Raw genomic sequence first — 25987 nt, 5'->3', positions numbered from 1 at the left:
ACTTATCCCCAGGTGCATGTCTTTGGAATATGATTATGAAAGTAAAGAAGTAACACTTAAATACGGATATATGTAAATATCTGCCTCCGACAATTACTAGAGAAAAGTGCTATATAAATATAGTTCCCTTCACATTATTCAGTATTATTATTCAAGGTCAATATAAAGTTGTATGCCCTTTTTGTCAAATAAAATCCTGTTTTCTTATGGAAAAAACACAAAGTATGCAATATTTTCACCCAATAAAAATTATAAATGGAATATTTTGGATGATATAATAATTGGAGCCTTAAACAGGTCAACAACTCACAACAACATGGATTGCAATTAATTATTTTTTGAGCAATGACACTCAAAAGAAATAGTCCCACTAAAATGATTGGGGATCCAAAAAGGTCCTGCTCAGTAAAGTTAAAAAAAATAAAAAAATCATACATTTTTTTTTACTTTTAACACAATCGTCTCAAAATCAACTTCAGATCTACCTGTCAATTATAATTTTTTTATTGTTGTTTACGTTTTTTGTTTGTTTGTTTTAGGCCCTTCTTTAAAAAAAACTAACTTTGTTTTTTAAATGGCAAACACAAAATATGCAACATTTCCCCAAAAAAAACTATCTCAAAGTGGAATATTCAATGTGATGTAAATGGAGCCTTGAATAAGTCAATAATTCATAATAACATAGATTTTGATTAATTATATATATTTTTAAGAAAGAAACAGCCTGCATGGCAGCTTTGTGTTATTAGAGTAAACATTGTAACATTTTCTTGTTACATTTCACCTGTTTGCTCTTTTATACCACTTTTTATGTTTAGATTTTTTTTAATCGTATTATTAGAATGTGTTTTCTTATGGAAAAAACACAAAGTATGCAATATTTTCACCCAATAAAAATGATAAATGGAATATTTTGGATGATATAATAATTGGAGCCTTAAACAGATCAATAACTCGCAACAACATGGATTGCAATTAATTATTATTTTTTGAGCAATGACACTCAAAAAAAAATAGTCCCACTAAAATGATTGGGGATCCAAAAAGGTCCTGCTCAGTAAAGTTTAAAAAAAACAATTTTTTTCTAACTTTTAACACAATTGTTTTAAGATCAACTTCAGATCTACCCGTCAATTATAATTTTTTATTGTTGTTTACGTTATTTTTTTTTAGGCCCTTCTTTAAAAAAAACTAACTTTGTTTTTTAAATGGCAAACACAAAATATGCAACATTTCCCCCAAAAAAACTATCTCAAAGTGGAATATTCAATGTGATGTAAATGGAGCCTTGAATAAGTCAATAATTCATAATAACATTGATTTTGATTAATTATATTCTTTTAAAGAAAGAAACAGCCTGAATGGCAGCTTTGTGTTATTAGAGTAAACATTGTAACATTTTCTTGTTACATTTCACCTGTTTGCTCTTCTATACCACTTTTTATGTTTAGATTTTTTTTAATCGTATTATTAGAATGTGTTTTCTTATGGAAAAAACACAAAGTATGCAATATTTTCACCCAATAAAAATGATAAATGGAATATTTTGGATGATATAATAATTGGAGCCTTAAACAGATCAATAACTCGCAACAACATGGATTGCAATTAATTATTATTTTTTGAGCAATGACACTCAAAAAAAAATAGTCCCACTAAAATGATTGGGGATCCAAAAAGGTCCTGCTCAGTAAAGTTAAAAAAAATAAAAATAAAATCATAATTTTTTTTTTTAAACTTTTAACACAATTGTCTCAAGATCAACTTCAGATCTACCCGTCAATTATAATTTTTTATTGTTGTTTACGTTATTTTTTTTATTTTTTTTTAGGCCCTTCTTTAAAAAAAACTAACTTTGTTTTTTAAATGGCAAACACAAAATATGCAACATTTCCCCCAAAAAAACTATCTCAAAGTGGAATATTCAATGTGATGTAAATGGAGCCTTGAATAAGTCAATAATTCATAATAACATAGATTTTGATTAATTATATTCTTTTAAAGAAAGAAACAGCCTGCATGGCAGCTTTGTGTTATTAGAGTAAACATTGTAACATTTTCTTGTTACATTTCACCTGTTTGCTCTTCTATACCACTTTTTATGTTTAGATTTTTTTTTATCGTATTATTAGAATGTGTTTTCTTATGGAAAAAACACAAAGTATGCAATATTTTCACCCAATAAAAATGATAAATGGAATATTTTGGATGATATAATAATTGGAGCCTTAAACAGGTCAATAACTCGCAACAACATGGATTGCAATTAATTATTATTTTTTGAGCAATGACACTCAAAAAAAAAAAGTCCCACTAAAATGATTGGGGATCCAAAAAGGTCCTGCTCAGTAAAGTTAAAAAAAAACAATTTTTTTCTAACTTTTAACACAATTGTTTTAAGATCAACTTCAGATCTACCCGTCAATTATAATTTTTTATTGTTGTTTACGTTATTTTTTTAATTTTTTTTTAGGCCCTTCTTTAAAAAAAACTAACTTTGTTTTTTAAATGGCAAACACAAAATATGCAACATTTCCCCCAAAAAAACTATCTCAAAGTGGAATATTCAATGTGATGTAAATGGAGCCTTGAATAAGTCAATAATTCATAATAACATAGATTTTGATTAATTATATATTTTTTAAGAAAGAAACAGCCTGCATGGCAGCTTTGTGTTATTAGAGTAAACATTGTAACATTTTCTTGTTACATTTCACCTGTTTGCTCTTCTATACCACTTTTTATGTTTAGATTTTTTTTAATCGTATTATTAGAATGTGTTTTCTTATGGAAAAAACACAAAGTATGCAATATTTTCACCCAATAAAAATGATAAATGGAATATTTTGGATGATATAATAATTGGAGCCTTAAACAGGTCAATAACTCACAACAACATGGATTGCAATTAATTATTATTTTTTGAGCAATGACACTCAAAAAAAAATAGTCCCACTAAAATGATTGGGGATCCAAAAAGGTCCTGCTCAGTAAAGTTAAAAAAAAACAATTTTTTTCTAACTTTTAACACAATTGTTTTAAGATCAACTTCAGATCTACCCGTCAATTATAATTTTTTATTGTTGTTTACGTTATTTTTTTTTTTTTTTAGGCCCTTCTTTAAAAAAAACTAACTTTGTTTTTTAAATGGCAAACACAAAATATGCAACATTTCCCCCCAAAAAACTATCTCAAAGTGGAATATTCAATGTGATGTAAATGGAGCCTTGAATAAGTCAATAATTCATAATAACATTGATTTTGATTAATTATATATTTTTTAAGAAAGAAACAGCCTGCATGGCAGCTTTGTGTTATTAGAGTAAACATTGTAACATTTTCTTGTTACATTTCACCTGTTTGCTCTTTTATACCATTTTTTATGTTTAGATTTTTTTTTAATCGTATTATTAGAATGTGCCGTGGGGCCGTTAAAAAATGACCGGCGGGCCGCAAATGGCCCCCGGGCCGCACTTTGGACACCCCGCACATCCATATAACAGCGTATTGGCGATATGTTTTATTCCGCAATTTGTACTGTGTTTTTACATGCTTGGCAAACTTCCCTCTTCAACTTGGTATGAAAAAAAATATGCAGTCTTAAAGCATTGGGATCGCAGATTAGGGTACATGTAAAAACAGCCGTGAAATGTGATCAGTGTAGAAATCAGTGACACCCACACACGCCCAGAGGTGGGTAGAGTAGCCAGAAATCGTACTCAAGTAAGAGTACTGTTACTGTAGAGATTTATTACTCAAGTAAAAGTAAGGAGTAGTCACCAAAATATTTACTTGAGTAAAAGTAAAAAGTATGTTGTGAAAAAACTACTCAAGTACTGAGTAACTGATTGTTCGTTCAATGACGACAGCAACAAATAATGCACAAAAACATAAAAATAGCAATGAGCAAATTCAGAGCCAGGAATATCTCTTAAGCAACTAAAACAATAACATATATTAAATAATAATACATTAACATACAAAAAATGAAGGAAAATTTAGCCACAATAACTTAACAGCACCATAGGCTTAGTAGGCAGAGATTACGAAGGAAAATAACAAGTTAGCCTTTACGCAAACCATAAACTGATAGGTGTGGGCTGCACCTGAGAACACACTGTGTACTTGTGATTGGGCGGCGTGGCGAAGTTGGTAGAGTGGCCGTGCCAGCAATCGGAGGGTTGCTGGTTACTGGGGTTCAATCCTTCTACCATCCTAGTCACGTCCGTTGTGTCCTTGGGCAAGACACTTCACCCCTTGCTCCTGATGGCTGCTGGTTAGCGCCTTGCATGGCAGCTCCCGCCATCAGTGTGTGAATGGGTAAATGTGGAAATACTGTCAAAGCGCTTTGAGTACCTTGAAGGTAGAAAAGCGCTATACAAGTATAACCCATTTATCATTTATTGGTGTTTGTATGCATGAGTGAGTGTGTGTGTCTGTGAGGCTGCAGTGCGTTAATAAATGTCCCCACATTTGACAGTGATTCATAGCAGGGAAGCTAACATCAGCCTACGGTGACAGCCAAATTATCTACTAACGTTACTTACCGCCATGTGCTTCCTCAAATTTGACATATGTTGCCGCCCCCACATCTGCGGTCCCCTCCAAGGTTTCTCATTGTATCCCATTGGGTTGAGTTTTTCCTTGCCCTGATGTGGTGGATCTGAGCCAAGGATGTTGTTGTGGCTTGTGCAGCCCTTTGAGACACTCGTGATTTAGGGCTATATAAATAAACTTTGCTTGATTGATTGACTACAGAATTTTGACCGTGATTGCAGTACCACTTCTGGCCAGATTTTTACATATGGCTCTTTTATATAAAATTTTGACCGTGATTGCAGTACCATTTCTGGCCAAATTTTTACACATGGCTCCTTTATATAAAAGTACACAATGTTTCATATTAGTAGATGTACTTGACGAAACAAAAAGCGCTGATTTAGAATATCTAATCTATATATGGAGAAGCACAACAATGATGTCCCACATGTTATATGTTTTGATGTTAGAAAGTCAAAGTTAACAAAGTTTCAACCGTTTATTTCAAACCCTGCAGTTTCATTTGCTGCTGCTGTTCTCACCAGCACACTTGTGTTTCTCACACTGTTTCTTGTAAGAGAATCTTTCACCACACACACTGCAACTCAACACTTTCTCACCCGTGTGTTTTCTCATGTGTACTATAAGGTTCACTCGGTCACAAAAGCCTCTGTTGCAGATTGAACAGAAATGTGAATTCTCCCCCGTGTGTATTTTAGTGTGTCTTTTCAAACATTGACTTTCTGTAAAACTTTTACCGCAGAATGAACAGGAAAAAGGTTTTACGCCAGTGTGCGTAGCCAAGTGTACTTTCAAACTGTTGCTTTGTACAAAACCTTTGCCGCAGATTGAACAGGTAAAAGGTTTTTCTCCAGTGTGCATTCTCAAGTGTACTTTCAAATTTTGACGTTGTACAAAACCTTTACCGCAGATGGAACAGATAAAAGGTTTTTCTCCTGTGTGTATTCTCATGTGTACTTTCAAGCTTTGACTTTGTACAAAACCTTTACCACATACCGAGCAAGGAAAAGGGGTTTCTCCAGTGTGTCTTCTCACGTGTAATTTCAAACCGTGACTTGTCCCAAAACCTTTATCACAGATTGAACAGGTAAAAGGGTTTTCTCCAGTGTGTGTTCTCATGTGTACTCTTAAAGTTTGACGTAGTACAAAACCTTTACCACATTCTGAGCAAGAAAATGGTTTTTCTCCAGTGTGTCTTCTCATGTGTGTTTTCAGACGACAATGGTAATTAAAGGTTTTGTCACAGTGAGAACATTTGAAGCGAGTGTGACATGTCTTATCATCTTTAGAGTCTTCCTCATCAGTGTCAGGAGAGTGTGACGTTGTGTCCTCACTATCTGATAGTGGAGCTAAGAGCTTGTCTGCTTGTGATCCTCCACAGTGGTCTCCATCAGCTTCTGTTGTCATGTGTTGTGTTGAGCTGCTGCTTGGAGGCTCCGCCTCTCTCGTCTCCTCACTTTCACCTTCGACCTCATCATCTTCACTCTTCACAATAACTCTTATCACTGGGAACTCCTCCAACCATTCAAGCTGCTCTCCCTCATGACTGATGCTGTGTTCCTCCTCTTCCTCTTTAAGGCAGGAGCTTTGTGGCGCCTCCTCTTCCCCTTTCAAGTGGGGATTCAGTGGTTCTTTCATGTTCCGTTTAATGTCGGAGGTCACTTCCTTTTTAATGTGCGGGGTCTCTGGCATTTCCCCTTCTTCTTTAAAGTAAGAGGGCTGTGGCTCCTCTGGCTGCATCGGGAAGCTCCACTCCTCTTCCTCAGGTAGAAGATGCTCTTCACAGACGTCTGCAGGACACAAGACGACAAACAGATGCTTTAGAATCGCCCAGCTTTGCTCAGTCATATGAAGCATTAAAGGGGAACATTATCACCAGACCTATGTAAGCGTCAATATATACCTTGATGTTGCAGAAAAAAGACCATATATTTTTTTAACCGATTTCCGAACTCTAAATGGGTGAATTTTGGCGAATTAAACGCCTTTCTATTATTCGCTCTCGGAGCGATGACGTCACAACGGGAAGCAATCCGCCATTTTCTCACTTTTGTCGGTGTGTTGTCGGAGGGTGTAACAACACGAACAGGGACGGATTCAAGTTGCACCAGTGGCCCAAAGATGCAAAAGTGGCAAGAAATTGGACGAAATGTGTTCAAAATACGAGGGTGTGGGGAAAGCCGACGAAATGGTCAGACGTTTGTTCCGCACACTTTACCGACGAAAGCTATGCTACGACAGAGATGGCAAGAATGTGTGGATATCCTGCGACACTCAAAGCAGATGCATTTCCAACGATAAAGTCAAAGAAATCTGCCGCCAGACCCCCATTGAATCTGCCGGAGTGTGTGAGCAATTCAGGGACAAAGGACCCTCGGTAGCACGGCAAGCAATGGCGGCAGTTTGTTCCCGCAGACGAGCGAGCTAAACCCCCTGGACGTCTTGGCTCACACCGTCCCGAAGATGATCAAGAGCAATTCGCCATTTTCTCACTTTCGTCGGTGTGTTGTCGGAGGGTGTAACAACACGAACAGGGACGGATTGAAGTTGCACCAGTGGCCCAAAGATGCGAAAGTGGCAAGAAATTGGACGAAATTTGTTCAAAATACGAGGGTGTGGGGAAAGCCGACGAAATGGTCAGACGTTTGTTCCGCACACTTTACTGACGAAAGCTATGCTACGACAGAGATGGCAAGAATGTGTGGTAGAGATGCGCGGTTTGCGGGCACAACCGCGGAGTCCGCGGATTATCCGCGGATCGGGCGGATGAAATTAAAAAAAATTAGATTTTATCCGCGGGTCGGGTCGGGTGGTTGAAATAAAAAAAAATTAGATTTTAAATAGATTCAGGCGGGTGGCAGTTAAACTAATTCGGAAATATATATACATAGTTAAATGTTGTTACCCACATACGAAAAACGAGCAGGTACCTGCAGCATATGCCACAACAGAAGAAAAAAAAGAAAAGAGATGGACACTTTTACGGAGCGGAGAAGGGACGCCTCGCCGGGGTCCGGGACCGAGGCCCCTTCCCCCGAGAGGGCCCCACCGGGAGCCGTAGCTGAGGCGATCCGCGAGAAGGGCCCGACGCACATCCAGGGTCACCACCGCGCCCATTGCACCGACACCCCGCCTCGTCCGCCTTCGCCGCGGCCGGCGTCACGCGCAGCAGGTAAGCAGCTTACCTGCCCGCCACCCCCGTGGCCGGGGGCTCGTAACAGGGGTCACTCCGCGCGCTCCGCCCGCGCAGCTTACCTGCCCGCCACCCCTGTTGCCGGGGGCGCGTAACAGGGGTCACTCCGCGCGCAGTGCGCTCACGAAAGGGGTGGGGCTCACCCTGGTTGATATAGACAGCAGCTAGGACGGTGGCCATGGAAGTCGGAACCCGCTAAGGAGTGTGTAACAACCCACCTGCCGAATCAACTAGCCCTGAAAATGGATGGCGCTGGAGCGTCGGGCCCATATACCCGGCCGTCGCCGGCAGCGAGACGCGCTTGGAGGTGCGCTCAGCGCGGCTCCCATATGATTGCGCACTGGTGTGCGTCTGGGTCGTGACAGTGTGGCACGCGAATGTCTGTGCTGCATTGGATCAGTCTCCTTTCTTGAACAGGCAAAATCTTTATAACCTATATTAGATATATAACAACGGGCGGGTGCGGGCGGATGCGGTTCTGATCAAATGTTAGATCGGGTGGATTGCGGATGGTTGACGACTTTCTGATGTGGTTGCGGATGAAATAATTGCCTATCCGCGCATCTCTAATGTGTGGATATCCTGTGACACTCAAAGCAGATGCTGACATCAACTCCAAAACTGGACAGATCAGCTTTCAGGAAAAGAGAGCGGATGAGGGTATGTCTATAGAATATATTAATTGATGAAAACTTTATTCATTACTCGCGGTTTTACGTAAATTATTACACATAAACTGTGTTTACCAATAATTTAGCTTAAAAACATTTTTTTTTTTTTCAATCATTCGAGTACATTCGGGTAGTCTTGTGTAATGCAGTATTTTGTGTCTATTTAGGTATGGTTAACCTGAGTGCTGAAATCGTGGAAAAATATATGTTCTTAGCGCGCCTGAAATGGGCTGTCTGCACTCTCAAAGTGCATGTTGTTGCCAAATGTATTTCATATGCTGTAAACCTAGTTCATAGTTGTTAGTAATTATCTTATCAGACAGTGTTAAGCCGCTGAAATCCGAGTCTGAATCCGAGCTAATGTCGCTATAGCTTGCTGTTATTTCCGCCATGTTTGTTTGTATTGGCATCACTGTGTGACGTCACAGGAAAATGGACGGGTGTATATAACGATGGTTAAAATCAGGCACTTTGAAGCTTTTTTTAGGGATATTGCGTGTTGGGTAAAATTTTGAAAAAAACTTCGAAAAATAAAATAAGCCACTGGGAACTGATTTTTACTGGTTTTAACCCTTCTGAAATTGTGATAATGTTCCCCCTTTAAGTAATATATCAACATATATTAGGGGTATAATGGTACATGTATTTGTATTGAACCGTTTCGGTAGGGTGGTTTCGGTTCGGTTCGGAGGTGTACCGAACGAGTTTCTACACGAACATATTAAGTAGCCTTCTAAGCTAAAGTCTTACCAAGCTGCTCCACTTTCTGCCTCTTGTCTCTGTCAGTACTCTACCCAGCATTGTCCCACCCACACAACCATCTGATTGGTTACACGCAGAGTGGTAACAGCCAATCAGCAGTGCGTATTCAGAGCGCATGTAGTCAGTGCCTAGCGTTTAGCAGGTAATCATCAGGCAGCGGACTCTCCCCAAATTATAATAAACACCTCCCAGTCAACTACTAGTAACATCACTATGAGCCCGTTGACCTTCTAGAAAAGCTAAACGGCAGCTCAGCTCGTTCGCAGTCCTGGCTTGAGGTGAAGGCTAATTCGCTTTTAGCGTAACGTTAGCTCATTTTGCGGTGTGTGTGTTACGGACAGCAAAGCCCTGTCTGTCTGTTATTTCACTTTACCTTTTACTGTGTTGATTGAGCTGTGTTGAAGCAGCAAAAGAGGACATTATGTTAAATGAAGAGTTTCTGTCTCTGATAGTTGATATAATAATGCAACTGCATCATTAAGCCTACATGAACTCCATGGTGATCAGGGATTGATAGTCTCTCCTATTGCTATTGTACTATTTTCTCAGCTATAGTTACATTAATCATTAGTAATGGAGCAGCCTAGTTTTGAATGGCAGGGTCCCTGCTATCACATGTTGACAAAAATATAACATTTACATAATAAAAATCAACTACAGGCTTCCCAAATGCTGTAATAAATTAAGCATGTTGAGTTGACTTGAAACTGTTTAAAGGCCTACTGAAAGCCACTACTACCGACCACGCAGTCTGATAGTTTATATATCAATGATGAAATCTTAACATTGCAACACATGCCAATACGGCCGGGTTAGCTTACTAAAGTGCAATTTTAAATTTCGCGCGAAATATCCTGCTGAAAACGTCTCAGTATGACGATGCCTGCGCGTGACGTCACGGATTGTAGAGGACATTTTGGGACAGCATGGTGGCCAGCTATTAAGTCGTCTGTTTTCATCGCAAAATTCCACAGTATTCTGGACATCTGTGTTGGTGAATGTTTTGCAATTTGTTCAATGAACAATGGAGACAGCAAAGAATAAAGCTGTAGGTGGGAAGCGGTGTATTGCGGCAGGTGTTGTGCCGGATAACGCACCCCCGCCGTAGAATGCACCCCCTGACTGTTGTGCCGGATAACACAGCCGGTGTTTCATTGTTTACATTCCCGAAAGATGACAGTCAAGCTTTACCGTTGGCCTGTGGAGAACTGGGACAACAGAGACTCTTACCAGGAGGACTTTGAGTTGGATACGCAGACGCGGTACCGTGAGTACGCATGCAGCTGCGGCTTCCAAACATTTGATCGCTTGCCCGTACGTGCGTGCCGCTATGTGCATGTCACGTACGTAACTTTGGGGAAATATATGTGCTGTATGAACTTTGGGGAGGTGAACGGTACTTTGGGCTGTGGGATTGAGTGTGTTGTGCAGGTGTTTGAGTTGTATTGGCGGGTTATATGGACGGGAGGGGGGAGGTGTTTGTTATGCGGGATTAATTTGTGGCATATTAAATATAAGCCTGGTTGTGTTGTGGCTAATAGAGTATATATATGTCTTGTGTTTATTTACTGTTTTAGTCATTCCCAGCTGAATATCAGGTCCCACCCGCCTCTCGCAGCATCTTCCCTATCTGAATCGCTCCCACTGCCCTCTAGTCCTTCACTCTCACTTTCCTCATCCACGAATCTTTCATCCTCGCTCAAATTAATGGGGAAATCGTCGCTTTCTCGGTCCGAATCGCTCTCGCTGCTGGTGGCCATGATTGTAAACAATGTGCAGATGTGAGGAGCTCCACAACCTGTGACGTCACGCTACTCGTCTGCTACTTCCGGTACAGGCAAGGCTTTTTTATCAGCGACCAAAAGTTGCGAACTTTATCGTCGATGTTCTCTACTAAATACTTTCAGCAAAAATATGGCAATATCGCGAAATGATCAAGTATGACACATAGAATGGACCTGCTATCCCCGTTTAAATAAGAAAATCGCATTTCAGTAGGCTTTTAACAATTTATTCTACAAAGGGACTGGGATATGTAACTCATCAGAACAGACAGAACTCCCAACAGGTGTTAAAGAAAGTGCATCTCTATCCTCCTTCAAAACCGCACTAAAACAACACCTCCAGACAACTTCAACCCTAAACAAACACCCTCCCCCTTCCACATCCCACCTCTCCGGATTGTAAATAATCAAATGTACATACTTGTTCTTATGCTTTCTGATCTCTCTCTCTATGTCCACTACTTGCTGTACATATCCTACCAAGTCAGTCCTACACTGTTTCAATGTCCATTTCTCTAATGATGCAATTGTTGATGACTGAAGTGCTGATATCAACCAAACCTAACCCCCACCCCCCTCCACATCCCACACCCCGGATTGTAAATAATGTAAATAACTCAATGTATATACTCTGATGATTAACTTGTGTGATGACTGTATTATGATGATAGTATATATTTGTACCATGAATCGATTTAAATGCACCCCGACTTAAAGGGGAACATTATCACCAGACCTATGTAAGCGTCAATATATACCTTGATGTTGCAGAAAAAAGACCATGTATTTTTTTAACCGATTTCCGAACTCTAAATGGGTGAATTTTGGCGAATTAAACGCCTTTCTATTATTCGCTCTCCGAGCGATGACGTCACAACGTGACGTCACATCGGGAAGCAATCCGCCATTTTCTCACTTTCGTCGGTGTGTTGTCGGAGGGTGTAACAACACGAACAGGGACGGATTCAAGTTGCACCAGTGGCCCAAAGATGCCAAAGTGGCAAGAAATTGGACGGAATTTGTTCAAAATACGAGGCTGTGGGGAAAGCCGACGAAATGGTACCGACGAAAGCTATGCTACGACAGAGATGGCAAGAATGTGTGGATACCCTGCGACACTCAAAGCAGATGCTGACATCAACTCCAAAACTGGACAGATCAGCTTTCAGGAAAAGAGAGCGGATGAGGGTATGTCTACAGAATATATTACCGTATTTTCCGCACTATAAGGCGCACCTAAAAACCACAAATTTTCTCAAAAGCTGACAGTGCGCCTTATAACCCGGTGCGCTTTATATATGGATAAATATTAAGATTCATTTTCATAAAGTATCGGTCTCGCAACTTCGGTAAACAGCCGCCATCTTTTTTCCCCGTAGAAGAAGCGCGCGGTGCATGCTGGGATATGTGACGTTTCATTTCCATTTGTGTGTTTATGTAAAGACCCCAAAATGGCTCCTATTAAGTGTGTTGTCTGTCTAATTATAAATAATGCAGACGAGGCGTGTTAACTGAGTTCTCAACGTTTACTCACAGCGTGCTCATAACCACATTCTAACTGCCAGCATACAACAACGCTTCTCAGGGCTACCGCGCATGCTCGTCACTATCGTTGCATGCTGGGTAGTGTAGTTGTTATATTTGCTAGCTCATAACATCACATTAAGAGACACGCTTAATTCAATACTCGCCGTCATTCCGGGTGGATTGACAAAAGACCTCCAGCCGCTAGATATTGGTGTCAACAGGGCTTTCGAAGCTAGACTGCTAACTGCGTGGGAACAGTGGATGACAGAAGGCGAACACACGTGACGTTCACCAAGACAGGGAGGCAGAGAGACAGCGCCAGACGACATTTTGGATCCCACATTTGCCCAACTTTTCAATTCGGACAACGAAGGAGAATAATTCGAGGGATTTATGAATGAAGAATAACTTCAGAAAGTGAGCGTTATGTTTATTTTGTGTGTTGTGACATTAACGTTCGAGCAACATTATGTTGCTATTGCTCTGCGCTATTTTGAATTTTACTATGTTTGTGATTGCACATTTGCGTACATTTTGGGAGTGAACAGAGTTGTTAGAACGCTGGTTTTTAATATATTATTAAAGTTTGACTGACCTATCTGACTGTTTTTTTGACATTCCTTTAGCGCAGTTAGATGCGGCTTACAACACCGGGCGGCTTATAGGTGGACAAAGTTTTGAAATATGCCGTTCATTGAAGGCGCGGCTTTTAACCCAGGGCGCCTTATGGTGCGGAAAATACGGTAATTGATGAAAACGTTATTCATTACTGGCGGTTTTACGTAAATTATTATACATAAACTGTGTTTACCGATAATTTAGCTTAAAAACATTTATTTTTTTCAATCATTCGAGTACATTCGGGTAGTCTTGTGTAATGCAGTATTTTGTATCTATTTAGGTATGGTTAACCTGAGTGCTGAAATCGTGGAAAAATATATGTTCTTAGCGCGCCTGAAATGGGCTGTCTGCACTCTCAAAGTGCATGTTGTTGCCAAATGTATTTCATATGCTGTAAACCTAGTTCATAGTTGTTAGTTTCCTTTAATGCCAAACAAACACATACCAATCGTTGGTTAGAAGGCGATCGCCCAATTCGTCCTCGCTTTCTCCCGTGTCGCTGGCTGTCGTGTCGTTTTCCTCGGTTTCGCTTGCATACGGTTCAAACCGATATGGCTCAATAGCTTCAGTTTCTTCTTCAATTTCGTTTTCGCTACCTGCCTCCACACTACAACCATCCGTTTCAATACATGCGTAATCTGTTGAATCGCTTAAGCCGCTGAAATCCGAGTCTGAATCCGAGCTAATGTCGCTATAGCTTGCTGTTCTATGCGCCATGTTTGTTTGTGTTGGCATCACTATGTGACGTCACAGGAAAATGGACGGGTGTATATAACGATGGTTAAAATCAGGCACTTTGAAGATTTTTTTAGGGATATTGCGTGATGGGTAAAATTTTGAAAAAAACTTCGAAAAATAAAATAAGCCACTGGGAACTGATTTTTAATGGTTCTAACCCTTCTGAAATTGTGATAATGTTCCCCTTTAAACAAGTTGAAAAACTTATTGGGGTGTTACCATTTAGTGGTCAATTGTACAGGATATGTACTTCACTGTGCAACCTACTAATAAAAGTTTCAATCAATCAATCAATCAACAACGACGTGGTTGCAAGGCCACGTTACAAGTAGACGGAATGCATCATCCTCTCAAGACAACCCAACTTCTTATACACAATATATTTAAGAATTAATTAATAATAAATTAGAACGTTCGTGACCTTGTGAGAGTAAGAAGTAACTAAACCTGTTCTGCGTAACTCAACGTGATGATGATTCTTATAATAATAGTAGTTGATGTTGTCGCTCCTTCTCCTGGACCAGGGGTCGGCAACCCGCGGCTCTAGAGCCGCATGCGGCTCTTTAGCGCCGCCCTAGTGGCTCTCTGGAGCTTTTTCAAAAAAGTATGAAAAATGGAAAAAGTTGAGGGGAAAAAAAAGAAAGTTGTTTTAATATGGTTTCTGTAGGAGGACAAACATGACTGGATCGGTTCGCAGCCGAGTGTGAAGCGACTGGGATGAGAATCAGCACCTCCAAGTCCGAGTCCATGGTTCTCGCCCGGAAAAGGGTGGAGTGCCATCTCCGGGTTGGGGAGGAGATCTTGCCCCAAGTGGAGGAGTTCAAGTACCTCGGAGTCTTGTTCACGAGTGAGGGAAGAGTGGATCGTGAGATCGACAGGCGGATCGGTGCGGCGTCTTCAGTAATGCGGACGCTGTATCGATCCGTTGTGGTGAAGAAGGAGCTGAGCCGGAAGGCAAAGCTCTCAATTTACCGGTCGATCTACGTTCCCATCCTCACCTATGGTCATGAGCTTTGGGTTATGACCAAAAGGACAAGATCACGGGTACAAGCGGCCGAAATGAGTTTCCTCCGCCGGGTGGCGGGGCTCTCCCTTAGAGATAGGGTGAGAAGCTCTGCCATCCGGGGGGAGCTCAAAGTAAAGCCGCTGCTCCTCCACATCGAGAGGAGCCAGATGAGGTGGTTCGGGCATCTGGTCAGGATGCCACCCGAACGCCTCCCTAGGGAGGTGTTTAGGGCACGTCCGACCGGTAGGAGGCCGCGGGGAAGACCCAGGACACGTTGGGAAGACTATGTCTCCCGGCTGACCTGGGAACGCCTCGGGATCCCACAGGAAGAGCTGGACGAAATGGCTGGGGAGAGGGAAGTCTGGGCTTCCCTGCTTAGGCTGCTGCCCCCGCGACCCGACCTCGGATAAGCGGAAGAAGATGGATGGATGGACAAACATGACACAAACCTCCCTAATTGTTATAAAGCACACTGTTTGTATTAAACATGCTTCAGTGATTCGAGAACTTGGGGAGCGCCGTTTTGTCCTACTAATTTTGGCAGTCCTTGAACTCACCTTTTTGTTTACATGTATATCTTTCTGCGACTTTCTAGGACGTGTTTTATGCCACTTCTTTTTCTGTCTCATGTTGTCCACCAAACTTTTAAGGTTGTGCATGAAAGGTGAGTTTTGTTGATGTTATTGACTTGTGTGGAGTGCTAATCAGACATATTTGGTCACTGCATGACTGCGAGCTAATCGATGCTAACATGCTATTTAGGTTAGCTATATGTACATATTGCTTAATTATGCCTCATTTGTAGCTATATTTGAGGTCATTTAGTTTCCTTTAAGTCATATTAATTCAATTTATATCTCATGACACACTATCTGTATGTAATATGGCTTTTAATTTTTTGCGGCTCCGGACAGATTTGTTTTTGTATTTTTGGTCCAATATGGCTCTTTCAACATTTTGGGTTGCCGACCCCTGTCCTGGACAAAGTTCCTCCTCATACTTTGCCATCGTTCTTTCGCACATTTTCACACAATCACAACACTTTAACACTCACATTAGTTCCCTACTTAGCGTAACCCGTGCACAGATGTACATATATGTCGTAGAAGCTAACAAGCTAAGCTAGCTCGCTAGCTTAAGCTAAGCTAGCTAGCACGAGAAGCGTCAAAATTCGCTCAGACTAATGTAACCGAATACAAAACAATTCTTAACGATATTTACTCTACTAAACTACATGTATGTGTACATGTACACACTGGTTAAAATACAGACCTATAATGGCCACGTTTAGGCCTTCTCCGTCAAACGCCATTTTGCTTTGTCATCGTTCTTCTTCTTTGGATTTCCAGCAGACTAGTAGAGCATCTTAGGCTTCTTAACGGGATTTCTTGGTCCTGTCCTATGGTCCATACTACATTCTACAGTACAGGAGGTCTTCGTCCTGTCCTATGGTCCATACTACATTCTACAGTACAGGAGGTCGAGGTATGAACATGTCGAGCCATAGCAGCAAACTGCTAATGTTGTGTCGTTCGCGAACGATTCGTTCGAATGAACGAATCTTCTGAACCGAATCACTTCATAAACTGATTCGTTCCTTTCTCAGGTCAGTTGAGCTCCGCCGCGACCATGCCGATATTGAGTGGAACTGGCGCATTCTTTGACTCACTGAACCCTCGACGTCGGCGAACGACGCAGCCAGCTACTCATCATGGGGGCGGGGGGAGGGACTGAGCGAACGATTCGTTCGCCGCGGATTAACGACATGAATCACTCAGTGAACGACAACGCTCTCGCTCTCTGCTCTGCTTGCCCCAATGCCGCGAGTGATTCTCCTCCCGTCGCGGGGATATGTTTCATGCCATTGGCGTTGTTAGGCCTATTTTAGGGGGGCTCAAGCCCCCCTAAAATATTCTTAAGCCCCCTAAATAATTTGGTGTTTTTTTGTTTTGTTTTTTTACAAATAAATGCCGACATATTCATTATAAAGCGGCCCAAATATGAGTTTAAATAAATAATCATATAACCTGTTATTATTCACTCAGTTTCCCCTCACTTAGTAGCGCATACTTGCCAACCTTGAGACCTCCGATTTCGGGAGGTGGGGGGTGGGGGCGTGGTCGGGGGTGGGGCGGGGGCGAGGTTGGGGGCGTGGTTAATATATATATATATATATATATAAGAAATACTTGACTTTCAGTGAATTCTAGCTATATATATACAGGTAAAAGCCAGTAAATTAGAATATTTTGAAAAACTTGATTTATTTCAGTAATTGCATTCAAAAGGTGTAACTTGTACATTCTATTTATTCATTGCACACAGACTGATGCATTCAAATGTTTATTTCATTTAATTTTGATGATTTGAAGTGGCAACAAATGAAAATCCAAAATTCCGTGTGTCACAAAATTAGAACGTTACTTAAGGCTAATACAAAAAAGGGATTTTTAGAAATGTTGGCCAACTGAAAAGTATGAAAATGAAAAATATGAGCATGTACAATACTCAATACTTGGTTGGAGCTCCTTTTGCCTCAATTACTGCGTTAATGCGGCGTGGCATGGAGTCGATGAGTTTCTGGCACTGCTCAGGTGTTATGAGAGCCCAGGTTGCTCTGATAGTGGCCTTCAACTCTTCTGCGTTTTTGGGTCTGGCATTCTGCATCTTCCTTTTCACAATACCCCACAGATTTTCTATGGGGCTAAGGTCAGGGGAGTTGGCGGGCCAATTTAGAACAGAAATACCATGGTCCGTAAACCAGGCACGGGTAGATTTTGCGCTGTGTGCAGGCGCCAAGTCCTGTTGGAACTTGAAATCTCCATCTCCATAGAGCAGGTCAGCAGCAGGAAGCATGAAGTGCTCTAAAACTTGCTGGTAGACGGCTGCGTTGACCCTGGATCTCAGGAAACAGAGTGGACCGACACCAGCAGATGACATGGCACCCCAAACCATCACTGATGGTTTGGGTTGGTTTAGTTTGCATTTCCTTTGGAAATCGAGGTCTCAGAGTCTGGAGGAAGACAGGAGAGGCACAGGATCCACGTTGCCTGAAGTCTAGTGTAAAGTTTCCACCATCAGTGATGGTTTGGGGTGCCATGTCATCTGCTGGTGTCGGTCCACTCTGTTTCCTGAGATCCAGGGTCAACGCAGCCGTCTACCAGCAAGTTTTAGAGCATTTCATGCTTCCTGCTGCTGACCTGCTCTATGGAGATGGAGATTTCAAGTTCCAACAGGACTTGGCGCCTGCACACAGCGCAAAATCTACCCGTGCCTGGTTTACGGACCATGGTATTTCTGTTCTAAATTGGCCCGCCAACTCCCCTGACCTTAGCCCCATAGAAAATCTGTGGGGTATTGTGAAAAGGAAGATGCAGAATGCCAGACCCAAAAACGTAGAAGAGTTGAAGGCCACTATCAGAGCAACCTGGGCTCTCATAACACCTGAGCAGTGCCAGAAACTCATCGACTCCATGCCACGCCGCATTAACGCAGTAATTGAGGCAAAAGGAGCTCCAACCAAGTATTGAGTATTGTACATGCTCATATTTTTCATTTTCATACTTTTCAGTTGGCCAACATTTCTAAAAATCCCTTTTTTGTATTAGCCTTAAGTAATATTCTTAATTTTGTGACACACGGAATTTTGGATTTTCATTTGTTGCCACTTCAAATCATCAAAATTAAATGAAATAAACATTTGAATGCATCAGTCTGTGTGCAATGAATAAATATAATGTACAAGTTACACCTTTTGAATGCAATTACTGAAATAAATCAAGTTTTTCAAAATATTCTAATTTACTGGCTTTTACCTGTGTATATATATATATATATATATATATATATATATATATATATATATATATATATATATATATATATATATAAAATAAATACTTGAATTTCAATGTTCATTTACAAACTACAACTCACAAACAATTTAGAGTTAGGCTCCACCATCAGAATGTGTACTTAAACTTATAAAGATCACATGGATATTATTCAGTGAGTTGATTCACCAAAACTAACCTGTTATAAAGGAGGAAAAAGTACACAGGACGTTTCAATTGTTCACAGACTGGTCGCGCTCATCAGAATGACAAGACACTTCCGGTCTGCAGGTGATAGCATTCAATTGGGAAGAAACGCCCTACTGCCCCCTACTGACCAATGTGAATACTGATAAATGTGTAATGACAGCTCCAAAAACGAATTCAAACCACAAAATAAAATAAATAAATCAACACAAAAATGTAACACCTTATGGGTGGGTCACATATGCATGTACAGTAGATGGCAGTATTGTCCTGTTTAAAAGTGTCACAACATTGCTGTTTACGGCAGACGAACTGCTTTACGGTAGACACTGTTGTTGTGTGTTGTCAACACGTCACTCAGGTCCGCCTGAATTTCGGGAGGTTTTCGGGAGAAAATTTGTCCCGGGAGGTTTTCGGGAGAGGCGCTGAATTTCGGGAGTCTCCCGGAAAATCCGGGAGGGTTGGCAAGTATGTAGTAGCGTAAGGTAGAGAGCCCCTTTCGTGCGTCGGTATCCAATCCATTCCACTTGTTCATAAAGAAAATGCCCACATCACTCAAATTCCAGTCTGCATTTTCTCTGTGACCTTGCTTGCGGTCCTGCAGGTGTACGAAGCACATTATCTTCCTTTACAATGAGTTAAGCTGCACAAAACCTTGTGTGTGCAATTGTAAATCATTTATTTTTTAAGTTTTGTGTTTCTTGTAGAATCTATATAAAGTAATATACATAAGCCTATTGTTAAAATAATGAAAAAAACATCATTAAATATATTTGTTTTATTGTATTGTTATATTAATAGCTGTTTTATTATTATAGGATGGCTTGTTAAACATTTAATAGGATTTTCAGAGGGTGGAAAAACCAAGACATTTAATATAAAATGTAAAATGAATAAATACATATAAAGAAAAAGAAAAAAAAATTGTTAAAAGCCATCGTCCCGGGGAGCATTTCATTTCGTCCCGTGCATTTAAAAAAAATAAAAAAAATAACAATGAATAATTTCTAAGTCTTTGTTAGCCGTTTGGGAAGTTTTGTGCTCGTGCGTAACATTCGCTCGCATCCTGTGCATCTCCTGGGGGCAAAGCCCCCCCCCCCTGTCCTTAAAAGCTAGTGACGCTCCTGCATGACATTAAAGGAAGTGGATATAAATCAAGATATTGAACAACTGAATACAGATATTACAAAGTGCATAATGGAAGCAGCCAAAAAGAGCATACCAAGGAGTAGAATAGGGAAAAGAAGGAAGATAGTGCCGTGGTGGACACAAGCGTGCACAGACGCAATAAAAGATCGGAATAGAGCATTTAGAATATTGAGAAGAACACATAATTTCCAAGATATGATCCAATATAAAAGGCACCAAGCTAAAGTAAGGTACGTTATTAAAAAGACAAGAAAACACTACTGGAGAAAGTTTTGTGAATCATTAAATAGAACTACTCCTTTAGGCCAAGTGTGGGGAATGATCTAGAACATGTCAGGGATCAGAAGTCAACATAAACATCATGTGATAAAAGATGGCACACAGTGTGTGGTAGAAAATAAAGAAAAAGCAGAACTTTTAGCAAAAACATTTGTTAAAGTGCACAGTAATGATCATTTGAGAAATGTAGAAAAAGAAAAGAGAGAATAAACAAGTAGTTTAAATATTGGGGAAATGATGGAAGATAATGATAATGGCTTTAGCAACACTATAGATATGACATTTTCTTTCAATGAAATGGTTCCAATATTGAAAAAGGTTAAAAATACAACACCAGGAAAAGACCAGGTGAGTTATCAGATGATCAAAAACTTAAGTAGGATTGGCAAAGAAGTGGTCTTGAAATGATATAATAGGATATATGAAGTAGGGAAATTAAAGAAGCTGTAATAATTCCAATATGCAAACCAGGGAAAGACCCGGAAGAGGCGGGTAATTATAGGCCGATAGCATTGACCTCAAATTTGGGCAAAGTAATGGAAAAAATGATTAATGAAAGACTAGTCTATTATTTAGAGTCAAAAGAAATAATAAAAAACTAGCAAAGTGGATTTCGCAAAGCAAGAAACACAAAGGAGCAGCAGTGCAGCTGGAAGAGGAAATTAGAAAGGGACAAATAAATAAAGAAAGTATAATTGCAGTATTTTTTGATATAGAGAAAGCTTATGATATGTTGTGGAAACAGGGCTTGCTGATAAAACTAAATAAAATTGGAATTAGAGGGAAAATGTATAGATGGATAAAAGACTTCTTAACAAGTAGAGCAATATTACTAAAAATAGAGAATTAATATAGTAGAGAATATGAAGTGGAAAATGGGACCCCCGCAAGGAAGTATAATAAGTCCAGTATTATTTTCAATAATGATAAATGAAGTTTTTAGTGAAGTAGAAGGGTTAGTGGATGTGGCACTGTTTGTGATGATGGTGTGATGTGGAAGAGAGCTAGAAATATTAATCGTGTCAGGCTTGGACGAAGGAAGGGACTCAGATGCAGAGATGTGATTCCAAATAAAGCTTTTATTTTGAAAAACTCTTTAAGCCTCCAGAGCCGAGTAAATTCAAATACTATGAAAATACAAAAATAGCTATCGACAAAATGTTCCAAAAGGGAAAAAACGAAAATCACTCCAAAAGGAGGAAATACAAAAATAAGGACAATTATAATTAGCACCGTATCTGTTATCAAAAAAACTTTAACAAAAAAACGCTCTAACAGGAGGAAGAAAATAAAGACTATAAAACTTACTACTCTAATAAATGTAAACAAAAAATCACTCAAAAACTTTGAGGAAAAATCTTTAGGGAAAAATTATAACTCACCACTGCGGTAGAAAAAGGTTGAATAACAAAAGTCGCTCTGAGGGAGGAGAAAAAGTTAATTAAAACTTACAGCGTGGGATATTCTGGAAGCAAGGACGTAGACGTGGGACAAGGCAAGGCATGGACATGAACATGAATGCAAGACAGGCACGAAAGCTCGAGACAATCTGGCACAGAACAAGGGGAGGCATGGGCTTATATGGAACTTGAGGGTAATGGGAAACAGGTGGAAACAATCAAGGGTCAGGAATGACGTCAGACTGGTGACACAAGAGGAAGGACCCGTGATCTGAAACAAAAGGAGTTGCTTTTCAAAATAAAACATGTAAATCACAAGACAGAAAAAAACCAAGACAAGATTTCCCGGTAAATAATATTCAAGAATGGGAACAGCTTGGGGTTTAAGATTCTCTGTTGGAAAGACTAAAGTCATGAATTTTACAAAGAGGAAAGTACAAAACAAGCTCCAAATTAAACTCTATGGAGAAAATATAGAAGAGGTACAAGTATTTAAATATTTGGGTATATGGTTTGATAAAAATATGAACTGGTCAACCCACATCAGCAAAATAGTGGAGAAAAGTAAAAAGGTGTTAAATATAATGAGGGCTTCGAGGGGTAAAGATTGGGGGGCTGATAGGCAGACATTGAAAGCAATATATATCACTTTAATTCCACCTGTTATTAATTATGGATGCATTATTTATCAATTTGCTTCAAAAACATGACTTGGGAAAATAGACAGGATCCAATCACAGGCACTAAGGTTATGTTGTGGAACTACTAAATCAACCCCAGTGGCAGCATTACAAGTAGACATGAATGAAAAACCTTTAGACATGAGAAGAGATCAATTGTCAGCAGTTTATTGGGCAAACTTAAAAGGGTCCAAGCAAGGACATCCAACCCATCAAGTGCTACTAAACTGCCAAGAAAAAGAGAAGAAAAAATGAATAGTTTGGGGTGGATAATAGGAGACATATGTAATAAAGCTCAAATTGATAATATTAAAGTTAGCCCTACAGTACCAATCCCTGCAATACCACCGTGGATGTATGACAACCCAAATGTAAACATGCAATTACTAAAGAATAGAAATTTAAATAGTTACCAGATAGAACAATGGATTGAGGAAACGTTTTAGACAACATCATAATTGTCATGTCTATGTGATCATGTTTTTGTCTTAGTCATGTTTTATTTAGTTATTGGACTTTTTAGTTTCTGGCTTTTCACTCCCTTGTCCTGTTTCCATGATTACCCATTAGTTTCACCTGTTCCACATTTGGACTCATTGTGCACTCTTGTTTGACACCATAGCAACCCATTAGTTTTCACCTGTCACGTCACGCACCTGTTTCACGTTTTGAGTCACGCACCTGTTTTCGTTAATCATGTCTGTAGTATTTAAGTTCATTGTTTTTCAGTTTGTCTTGCTGGTGACATACTGTCATGACTTGGTCCTGGGTGTTTGCTTTTCCGGGATGCAAAGGAAAGTTGGCTCGGGCGAGACGGGAATGAAGGTACATGATTTATTTAATATATCAAAAAAAACGAAAAGTGCGCACAGTGGCGGAGAATAAACTATGAAACCAAAAGACTATAGCAAAAAAAGTACAAACAAAAAGCACGCACAGTGGCGGAGAACAAACTATGAAACCAAAAGACTATAGCATTAATAAACAAAAACTTACGTGGCATAGAACCGGCATAAAAAAAGAGAGTTGCAAGGGTCATAAGGTGGTGGAGAGTGCGCAGAAGCATAAATGCGGGGATGTCACCAGAAAGACAAACTGAAAAACAATGAACTTAAATACTACAGACATGATTAACGAAAACAGGTGCGTGACTCAAAACGTGAAACAGGTGCGTGACGTGACAGGTGAAAACTAATGGGTTGCTATGGTGACAAACAAGAGTGCACAATGAGTCCAAACGTGGAACAGGTGAAACTAATGGGTAATCATGGACACAAGACAAGGGAGTGAAAAGCCAGAAACTAAAAAGTCCAATAACTAAATAAAACATGACTAAGACAAAAACATGATCACACAGACATGACAATAATATACACAGATGCATCAAAAACTATAAATAATAAAGTAGGAGCTGCAGCAGTTATCCCACAAGGAAACATAGTATTAAATAAAATAATCGGTGATAAGTTATCTGTTTTTACGGGAGAATTGGTCGCAATTTATATGGCAATTCATTGGATAGAGGAAAATAAAGCAAGGAAAGCAGTCGTGTGCTCGGACTCCAGCAGTGCATTGATTAGCATAAAAAACATAGCATGAGAAACAAGACAAGATTTAGTTTATGAAATAGTTCAGGCAATCTGCAGAATAAATAAAGCGGGAGGTGTGGTAACATTTCTTTGGGTTCCTGCTCATGTAGGAGTTGAGGGGAACGAATTAGCGGATAAGTACGCAAAACAAGCAACCACTAAAACAGAAGTAAACATGGAGATCAAGCACAGTAAAGAGGAAGTGAAGAACAGGGGCGTCACTAGCTTTTAAGGACAGGGGGGGCTTAGCCCCCAGGAGATGCACAGGATGCAAGCGAACGTAGGGCACGAGCACAAAACTTCACAAACGGCTAACAAAGACTTAGAAATGATTCATTGTTATTATTATTATTTCAGTCGGTTTATTTTCAATCTGTGTTCAGTACAACAACAAACATGGGTTTGCACAGTGACATTTTGTTTACAGCATCAACAAGAAACAATTACTTGCATGATGATTATTATTATTATCTACTGATGATAGTCATATGTGAATGAGCTCAGCTCCTGTTCTCCTCCATGTGTAAAGTGAGAAACACAGCTGATGCTCCAGAAGGAAGTAACCCCAAAGATAGCAAATGGTAAAAAAAGAGTGCACATTTAACTTTATAAATAATCAGGACCTAAATGATGCATTTCAGGCTAACTAGCTAACTAAGTAGCAGCATTGTTTTAGAGCGGGAATGTCAACTTTTTGTCAAACACAGACCTGGTGTAAAGTGGAGCTAATACATTTTACTACAAGCAGTGATGAATACTTACTTTCTTGAAAAAGTTTATTATGTCCATTTTGCATCCGTTCACGTTCTTGTTCTGCAGTGGTGTGTGCTAATGTGCTTCGTACACCTGCAGGACCGCAAGCAAGGTCGCAGAGAAAATGCGGACTGGAATTTGAGTGATGTGGGCATTTTCTATATGAACAAGTCCAAGGACCGCAAGCAAGGTCGCATAAAAAATGCGGACTGGATTCTGAGTGATGTGGGCACTTTCTATATGAACAAGTGGAATGGATTGGAGACCGACACACTAAAGGGGCTCTCTACCTTACGCTACGAAGTGAGGGGAAACTGAGTGAATAATGACAGGTTATATTATTATTTATTTAAACTCATATTCGGGCCACTTTATAATGAATATGTCGGCATGTATTTGTAAAAATATTATATATATATATATATATATATATATATATATATATATATATATATATATATATATATATACATTTTTTTGAAGTGAGGGGAAACTGAGTGAATAATGACAGGTTATATTATTATTTATTTAAACTCATATTCGGGCCACTTTATAATGAATATGTCACTTCATAGCGTAAGGTAGAGAGCCCCCGGTCTAGCTCCGTCCTATCTTGCCGATTGTATTGTACCATATGTCCCGGCAAGAAATCTGCGTTCAAAGAACTCCGGCTTATTAGTGATTCCCAGAGCCCAAAAAAAGTCTACGGGCTTTAGAGCGTTTTCTATTGGGGCTCCAGTACTATGGAATGCCCTCCCGGTAACAGTTAGAGATGCTACCTCAGTAGAAGCATTTAAGTCCCATCTCAAAACTCATTTGTATACTCTAGCCTTTGAATAGCCCCCTCTTTTTTAGACCAGTTGATCTGCCGTTTCTTTTTTTTTTCTCCTCTGCTCCCCCCTACCCCTTGTGGAAGGGGAGACACACAGGTCCGGTGGCCATGGATGGGGTGCTAGCTGTCCGGGGTCGGGACCCGGGGTGGACCGCTCGCCTGTATATCGGTTGGGAACATCTCTGCGCTGCTGACCCGTCTCCACTCGGGATGGTTTCCTGCTGACCCGTCCGTCTCCGCTCGGGATGGTTTCCTGCTGACCCCACTGTGGACTGGACTCTTACTGTTATGCTGGATCCACTATGGACTGTACTCTCACAATATTATGTTAGACCCACTAGACCCACTCGACATCCATTGCATTCGGTCTCCCTAGAGGGGGGGGGGTTACCCACATATGTGG

At 40.1% G+C, this 25987-nt stretch overlaps 3 protein-coding genes across 4 annotated transcripts in view; 1 reads left to right on the top strand and 2 right to left on the bottom strand.

Moving 5' to 3' along the window:
• Positions 1-25987, top strand: part of LOC133575681 (uncharacterized) — a 515078-nt gene that overhangs the window by 62379 nt on the left and 426712 nt on the right. The window lies entirely within an intron of this gene.
• LOC133575686 (uncharacterized) overlaps positions 1-25987 on the bottom strand; it is a 208620-nt gene that overhangs the window by 36770 nt on the left and 145863 nt on the right. The window lies entirely within an intron of this gene.
• LOC133575737 (uncharacterized) lies at positions 5025-16466 on the bottom strand. Its single transcript, XM_061928545.1, has 2 exons — positions 16135-16466; positions 5025-6350 (listed from the first exon to the last, which is right to left on the bottom strand). Exons 1-2 carry the CDS (start codon positions 16172-16174, stop codon positions 5059-5061), a joined length of 1332 nt encoding a protein of 443 aa, XP_061784529.1. The 5' UTR covers positions 16175-16466; the 3' UTR covers positions 5025-5058.

Source organism: Nerophis lumbriciformis, linkage group LG33 (assembly GCF_033978685.3).
Source record: "Nerophis lumbriciformis linkage group LG33, RoL_Nlum_v2.1, whole genome shotgun sequence".
NCBI classification, from domain to species: Eukaryota; Metazoa; Chordata; class Actinopteri; order Syngnathiformes; family Syngnathidae; genus Nerophis; species Nerophis lumbriciformis.
This window is presented reverse-complemented; position numbering and strand designations above follow the sequence as displayed.

What these genes read in the sequence shown, in the direction of transcription:
- LOC133575737 (XM_061928545.1), bottom strand. Translation starts at nt 16,174, where the DNA reads ATGGCGTTTGACGGAGAAGGCCTAAACGTGGCCATTATAG. An exon ending in CCTAAACGTGGCCATTATAG is followed by an intron (nt 6,351 to 16,134) that starts GTCTGTATTTTA and finishes TGTGTCCTGCAG; the next exon opens with ACGTCTGTGAAGAGCATCTT.